Source organism: Centroberyx affinis, unplaced genomic scaffold, assembly GCF_046629955.1.
Source record: "Centroberyx affinis isolate AG114_WGS23_722 - 3 ecotype Tasmania unplaced genomic scaffold, CSIRO-AGI_Caff_v1 ptg000449l_1, whole genome shotgun sequence".
Lineage (NCBI taxonomy): Eukaryota > Metazoa > Chordata > Actinopteri > Beryciformes > Berycidae > Centroberyx > Centroberyx affinis.
The window spans coordinates 211,665-219,679 of NW_027279111.1; the positions used below are offsets into that span (position 1 = coordinate 211,665).

At 41.9% G+C, this 8,015-nt stretch overlaps 1 protein-coding gene across 1 annotated transcript; it reads right to left on the minus strand.

Annotated features, from left to right (window-relative positions):
* Positions 1-2,586: 2,586 nt before the first annotated feature.
* On the minus strand, positions 2,587-7,698 carry ptgs2b (prostaglandin-endoperoxide synthase 2b). Its single transcript, XM_071517036.1, has 10 exons — positions 7,546-7,698; positions 7,026-7,142; positions 6,757-6,900; positions 6,425-6,568; positions 5,741-5,922; positions 5,360-5,443; positions 4,994-5,240; positions 4,399-4,685; positions 4,146-4,293; positions 2,587-3,474 (listed from the first exon to the last, which is right to left on the minus strand). The coding sequence occupies exons 1-10, from the start codon at positions 7,604-7,606 to the stop codon at positions 3,062-3,064; spliced, it is 1,827 nt and encodes a 608-aa protein (XP_071373137.1). The 5' UTR covers positions 7,607-7,698; the 3' UTR covers positions 2,587-3,061.
* Positions 7,699-8,015: the final 317 nt, after the last annotated feature.

The following is an 8,015-nucleotide window of genomic DNA, read 5'->3' on the forward strand; positions in this document are numbered from 1 at the left end:
CGCCCTCGGGCCACTGAGAGTCGGGAAAACTAATAATGTGCACGCACAATTAGGTCATTTTCCTGCCGTGATGGGCCAAGTCAAAGTTCCACTGACAGGCTGTCCTACGCCTGGTCCTTTGAAGTGGGGGACAACGATTATGAGATGGGGGAACTGTCCATCAGATTCAGTTGAGATGACAACTGATGCACATGACTCAATTAATGCCGTTTCCCAGATTGTGTGTGTGTGTTTAAACCCAGTGTGAAGAGAGTTGTTGATGTGTTCTCTGTATCGGTGAGAGAAATGTGTGAATGGATGGGAAAGTTAACTTGTCATTGTCTGTGTTTAGAAGGGATGATGCCCAGCTCTCTGACTCACCGCTCACTGTGCTGCGAGGCACGTCAGCATTCCTTCAGGGGGTCGGCTGTATGGTTCTGCTCCGCCATGTTTGTTTTGGATGGGGCACCATAGAAAAAATAACCATGATCCTCTTTGTTGCACTGCCAGACCAGACCACTGAGGCGAGGTTTCCTCTCACTGTAGTGTGGCGTTGTGGGCTGCTTCGCTTTTGGAGAGCGCTGTTCTTCTCACCTCATATAAAAATGTTTTTTTTTCTGTGCTGTGTTCCCGACAAAGAGCACGTCAGACCTGTGGAAAGTTTTAGCATTGCATATTATAGCCCAGTCTTTGTATGGTCACCTCGTCATTTCCAATAAACGTCGCATCATTTGTTATACATGTCATGCAGCGTCTGTTATGATTGTTAGTAATCTGGACTCATCATAAAGTAATAGCAAAACAACATCAGTTCACAGAAGGAATTGCTAAGCATGTAGTAGTGGTATTTTTCCACGACGCCCTTACTTTGCTTCAGAAGCATAGGCTGATATATTCTTCCCTGTAATTAATTTGCACATTATTGAAGGGAATGCAGAAGTTTCAGCGAGAATTTCCTGATCTATGCTTCCTGAACTTCGCTCATCTTTCCAAGCACAGCTTATCTGTGAAGCAGATTGAGGAAGCTCATGCCATCTTGGTTCAGAGCGTGCAGATCACCTTGGGACTGACGAGTAGCCACATGTCTTAGATACTATCTAGTGTGCTGAAAAGTGAAAGCTCCTCAGTGTGCAGAATGGCCTACAGCACGTGTGTGTGGGTGTGTGTGTGTGTGTGTGTGTGTGTGTGTGAAGTACAATTAAACTGGCTAAAACAAGGGTCCTTCAAGGTCTCTTAGATAAGTTAAGTTGAAGCACCCTCTTAAACAAAGGCTAAATCTGAGTGCTGTAACAAAAAGATACCAGTGATTCAACTTGTCTAACACAATAAAACTCCTTCAACCTGTGTTGCAATGCCTCTGAGGTGATTTTACAAGAGACCTTTTATTAAATTAATCCTTCCGAATTAGTTTTAGATGTTCTTCGATTCTAAGAAATGAGTGCCATAATTTCTTATAGGCAAACCTTTTCTTTGCAACAGTTGTAAATAAAAAAAGTTCAGATTTTGTTTTCTGCGCAAAGAGAACATAACTTAGAAAATCACAGTACACACGAGATACAGAGTGTATCAACTTTTTTCATTGACATTTGAGCTATAGGGGGAATACGATAGAATTTCACCTTTGAAACACATCACTGAAATTATTCCTTTGCCTTAGGACAGTTTGGTCTTTATCAGTAAGAGTATATTCAAGATAGAAAAGATTGTCTTGCCCCCCTTATTCTCTGATACCATACAAACATATTGCTCCACAGAGAATGAACTGGAAAAGACATAAAAGGTGAAAATGATTTTCTGCGTATAACCATTCATTTTTGTTGAATGGAAGCTGATATTGCAACTGCAATAAAAAAATCTGTTGTTGGGATGCAGAAGATTTACCAAACTGTGCGAGCTGATAAAGTCAGTCTGTTGCTGATTGTCTGTAGAGAAGCTGCAGGCTATATGTTTGTGGACTATGGATTGGTCTCCTTCCTTGGTTGCTCTTTCATCTGCCTGTCACCCATGATATCTCAGACACCGCTCAAAGAATTTTGACAAAACTTGCAATGATGCATCTTTCCAGCATTTTCAAAAACCTGGAGGAATGGTGCATCTCACCACTTCACTCCAAATTACACTTATCGACCCATGAGGGAAGCTACAATTACAGGTCAGAGCAAGGTGACATATTTGTTGCTGGCCCTGAGGAAGACTCCATCGTTCATGGGGGATGACATGTTTACTATTGCTCACTAATACTAATTGCACTGCCTTGTGCCATAAGAGCAAGCCATTACTCGGATAATGTTGTTTTTCCTTTTGGAGGAAAAGCTCAAGATTTTTGATCTCCAGATAAGTCTGCTCTTTAGCAGTTAAAATATTTAGTTCTGAGAAATTTGCACCAGCTTCCTGGTAGCATTTATAGTGATGCTTGTGCAAGTCAGTGGAGTATGAGAACATTACTCTCAAAATCACATGGCTTTCTTTAACCCACTATATTGTTGAGTTTTCTATAGTACAAAGGCTCAGTTCAAAACAATGGTGTAGCTTAGACTGAAATAATTAAAGTCAATTTAAATTGCAAGGCACTGTATTGAAGCAGAAAAAACAGAAGGAAAACAATAGTGAAGTTAGAACTTTACTGTAGGTATCAGGACAGTCAAGATCAGTCATGTTGTTCACCGTCAGTATAGTAAAATTCAAGCAAGTTGTAACAGTCATATAGAGGCAGTTTAAATAGATTTTAAAAAGTGACAGTCAGTTTAAGGCAACATTAGTACTGTAATGTACAATGTGGTTGAAACTGTAAACTAAAGTAAACCGAAATTCAAGTATCAAGTTGTTAAAAACATTAATATCATCAACATTGCCAGTGCTATTTCTGAGGTCACCAGTTAATGGAACAATAACATACAAGACATAAACTCATTCAATAAATAAAAACAAGCAGAGAATCTTTCCTTGATCACCTTACAAAAATATACTAAATAATTATAAAAAAGTTGGGTTTGCACTTATGTTATAAATAGAATAATAAATATGCAATAAATAATAAATAAATACAAAGAAATACAAAAAGAAACCCCGAATAAAATAAGAATTACAGCTCAGAAGTCCTTTCTTTCAAAATGACTGTGGGGTTGATGTCACTGCCGCGCGAGTGGGACGTGCTTGAGTTGATGGTAATGGATCCCGTCTCTTTTATGCCAACCACTTGAAAGGACGCCACGGGACACGGGCCCTTGACGTTGTTGCAGACCAGCCTCTGCAGGGAGGCGGTGTTGACGATGTCGAAGCCCACGCTGCCGCCGAAGGTGCTGGGCTTCCAGTACTCCGGGGAGCAGATGGGGTTTCCCATTAAGCCCTTGAGGGAGTAAGGGGCGCCCATCTCTACCATGGTCTCCCCAAAGATGGCGTTGGGCCTGGGCTTCTCCACCAGCAGGCCTACATAGAGCTCCACAGCGTCGACGTGTCCGTACAGCTCCTCCAGCACTGCAGCCATTTCTTTCTCTCCTGAGTAACGACACCAGAGGAAAAGGGTTTGGTTAGTTTCTCAGCTTGGCTTCTCGCACTGCCTCAGCAGCTGTAAAGCTTGCAGCTAGTCTAAATACGACCACCTGTGTTTTTGTCGGATTGAAATCCAGCAAACACATTAAAAAGAATAAATACTGATCTCTCGTCCCTGTTTCTCACACACACAAACACATATACAGACATTTTGCTTTCCTCATAAATCATAGTTACTGGTTAATCAAAACCTCTCTTCTTGGGGAGTTTAAATCTTCGACTCTGAAGCAGTACATCCTTCAGCAGGTTTTTGTTTATGTCTTGCTCTCTGCCATGACAAACTGCTTACACTATCTGAAGCTGGAGGGGACATCTGTTTTTTTTTGAAGGCACGGAAATAAATTCCTAACTTCCAAAGCTGTGAGCACTAAAAATCTGTCCAGACCAGTTTAATGGCGTTTCAACACACCTTCTCATCAAATACTCAAATATGTCCATAGTTTATGTTCAGGCATGCATCAGAGCCATAAGATAGGATCTTAAAAACTGCTGTGCTTTTCTTGAGGCACTGGCAGTAACCTTTCCTCTTATCTCTTTTGCCATTTGATGTCATCGTTTACACCCTAACCCTAACCCTAACCCTAGTGGTCTTTTGAGTGATCTTCACTTCGTCTCACCTGTCAGGTCTTCGAAGGAGCTGTAGGGCTTCATGGAGAATCGTTTCCTGTAGGCGTTCAGAGACTGGTAGCGCATTTTCCTGCTGTTCTCTATGGACTTGATGGCCACATGCATCACGGCCCCGGGGACATTTCGACCACCAGCAACCTGAAGAAAGAATGCGAGGTCAGCTGTACGGTCTCAAAGCAACATCAGTGGTACAGTCTCGAAGTAAATCGGCCTATTACTACAACTACTACTAGTAGTTCTTACCCGTCCAGAAACCTGCTTGGTGAAGGAGTCCACCAGGTTGTTGATGCCGTGCTGCGTCACTACGGAGGTGTTGAAGACAAATTGCTTATAGTTGTAAACCTGCTCCTCGACGTGGAATGCATCGGGCATCAGCGGGTGCCAGTGGTACAGGGTGTTGAACTCGGATGAAATGCGATTCTGGTACTGGAAGCGCTGGTTGAACAGCAGCTCAGGATCAAACTTCAGCTTGAAGTTGTAGCCGCTCAGGTGCTGCACATAGTCCTCAATCACGATCTTGATGGTCTCCCCTGCAGGACAGATGAGATGTTCAGATTAGACAAATTGTAAACCTTTATGTAATGTAAAGACATTAGAGACTATTCAGTTGATTAAAGGATGGTTTGTCCACCTAGTTATATTTGGCAAATATACAACATTGTTAACACCACCCTCCAGATGACAGTAAACTGAGAAAAGCATAACTTCCTTTATTCAACGCTGTGAAAGGCATGATAAGCAGGCTTTTTCACACATTAACAGCTTAGCAAGTCGGCTAATTTTAAACCGTGTTGCACTGTGCTGAAGCATTCTACCTATCGCTATCTCACACACTCACCAATCAGAATGAGCCGTGAGGTCTGGAAGAGCCTTTCGTCATCCCAGTTGGGGTGGATCTCCTTCAGGACGTCACAGACCCGGTTGTGTTCCCGGAGCCAGATGGTGGCATACATCATCAGACCAGGGATAAGGCCGAACGCCTCGTGGCCCACGGCAAAGCGGTAAGAGTCGGGCACGTGGGGAGGGTAGTGCATTTCAACACCAACGTCCTTAACTGTTGGGGGGTACACCTCTCCCTCCAGTACCTACACAGTCATGGAACAGAGGAAGCAACCGTAAGAAACTAATTGTGGTCTTCAAGATTAAGATGTAGAAACCAGTTAAAGTTAAAGATATGGCCGTTTGAACAAGATGAGTCCCATACCTGATATTTCAGCTTGCCGTCCTTGAACAGTCTGAGCTTGTGTTGCCTCTCCAGGTTATCTCCATAGATGTGGCCGAGGTCCACCTGAAAACAAACAATCACATGAATACATGTTTCATTTTCAATTAATTTTGTAATCACAACTGCGGTCTCGCTTTCCTTTTCTCTAACTGAAATCTAGATGTATACAAGGGAATATGATGTGACAGTCTGATTTACGGGTATGGTGTACCATGAAAAGATTATTTAAAAAAACATATGTCCATGCCCAACACAACTAGATGTTTTACTATCATATAATGTCACCATTATGACCCTTTCTCTTGCACCGTTTCTAATACAGTGTGATATGAAATGACGATTGTGAGCTGCTCTCCTCACCCCGTGGCCTTGAGCTTGGGTGAAGGCGGGTCCTTTCTTCATGTCGGATTTGAAGAACTGGTGGGTGAAGTGCTGCGCGAAGAAGGCAAACATCAGGCTGGAGCCCTGAGGGTCAGGGATGAACTGTCGCCTTATCAGGAGCTTCTCAGCCAAAACCTTCACATCAGGCAGCTCCTTCTTACCTGGAGAAACAATGCAGAACATTAATATACACTAACAATATAGAACCAAGCTAATCATACTGGCTTTAACTGTATAGCTGAATTTGGATGTTATACATTTGATTGTGGATTGATGATGATCTACTTGTAAAGCTAGATTTGTTAACTATATTTTCAATTTAAAAACATTTTAAGCAAAATCAAACATGCCCATGGTTGATTTTTTACTCTTGTTTCAGGATCCTACTTGTTATTTGTGACCCACTTTATGACTCTGTCTTTGCAAAGATTTGTTCTGATACTTCTGGATGTTTTGAGTGGCTTGAGCGGCTTCATGAAAGTTAGTTTTGGCTGGTTGGTGCAGTTTTTGCAGTGATTTCCTCAGCACACTGTGAGCAGCAGCCAGCAGCGCAGATCGTTTTGGCATGTGCGTACCGTGATGTAATGAGGCCAAGCCACTCTTTGCTCAGTATTCAAGAATCTGAGAAAACAGGTTTTCCAAAGGCACAGAGAGTGCACTCACCTACAACTCCCATAGGTGTTGGGCAATCCTCTGGCACCGGGGGGAGGGTGCGTGTGTAGTAGGAAAGGTTGGAGTAGGCTTCCCAGCTTTTGTAGCCATAATCCGCGTTGTAAGTAGGGGGACTATCAATCAGGTGGGATCGGGCTAGAGAGAAAATAACATAAAACATGTAATTATTATTCATGATTATGATAAACACTGCATATTTGAATATTTTTTATTATTATAGAATATCTAAGAACATATTTGAAGAAGTTGAATTTGCTATGAATGAATTCCCAATCCAGATTCTCAGTTTGCATTCAGCCAGAGTTATTTTCTTCAAGACTTACATGTCAGCACATATCTCATGATAGCATCCCTGAGGAATGAGATGTTGTTGATAATGTTCCAGAAGCCCTTGAAGTGTGTGAGCAGGTAGTGGACCGTGTTGGGTGAAGGCTTCAGAGAGATTTTCAACCAGGTGAGGAACTCGGCTGTGAACATCAATTGGGAATGTGAATTAATTTATTTATTTATTTATTTATTTTTTTTAAAAGAGACAATAATCGTGGGTTTTAGTTTATTTGATTTATAGGCTACAATTCTGAACTTCACTTACGTGTTGTGCAGTTCTGTCCGTAGTAACCGGTCCGCGTGCAATCACATTCATAACCCTCTGATCCAAGAGCTGTGCATACCCCTCTGTTCTGGCATGGCTCTGAGCAGCACGGGTTACCTGTAACACACAGTGCGATGTCCATTGAGAAAACAGTTCAGCTGTGATACCAAGAACAAACAACCTGGGAAAGTCTTATACAAACTCCGAATCCTATAATGAAAATTCACCATCCATGTAATAATCCTATAAGGATGTAATAGGTTGTCTGTGGTATTTCATAGTGAGTTTATAATAACGTTATCGTGCCTTAATCGTATTTTTTCAGTCCTTATGGTATCACTATGATATTCTTACAATGGGATATTATGTAGTTCCCAGTAGTATACTTCTAAATATCTTTAATAGAATAACCAATACAAAAATACAAACTTTTGTCAGAGATCAAAAAGAAAACTTTTGAGGCAGACTCTCAACTATCAGTTATCAGACATCTGTAGATAATATTTGTTTCCATGCTTACCCCCTTCGCAGACGAGAAAGCCCAGTGCCAAAAGTAAAACCGCCGCTATGTTTCTGTTCATACTCCAATGCCTTCTTCTGGTCTCCTTTTTGTGTCCTTTCTCTCTTCTTCTGTGGTATCCGACTGTGTGGCTTGGAGTGAGTCTACCGAATCTGCGCTCCTGTAGCAGTTTATATCTTGTGGAGCTGTGAGACCATGTGACGTCACAGTCACAGTATCTGCCCCATCCACGTTGTGGTGCCAAGTACCGCATCAGTGAATGAACCTGACTTATAACTAAGTAATAGACGAGTAAGATCTGGGATATTTTTTCTTACACAATCCAGCAATCTGTCCATTTCCGACCAATTGATTCTGGATTATTTTATTTTGGCACCAAAAAAGGTATTACTGGCGATGCGAACGGTTTCTGCCTTTAGGTCCCCTCTTTTTATGATCGATGTGCACACGTGGAAAAAAATTAATTTACC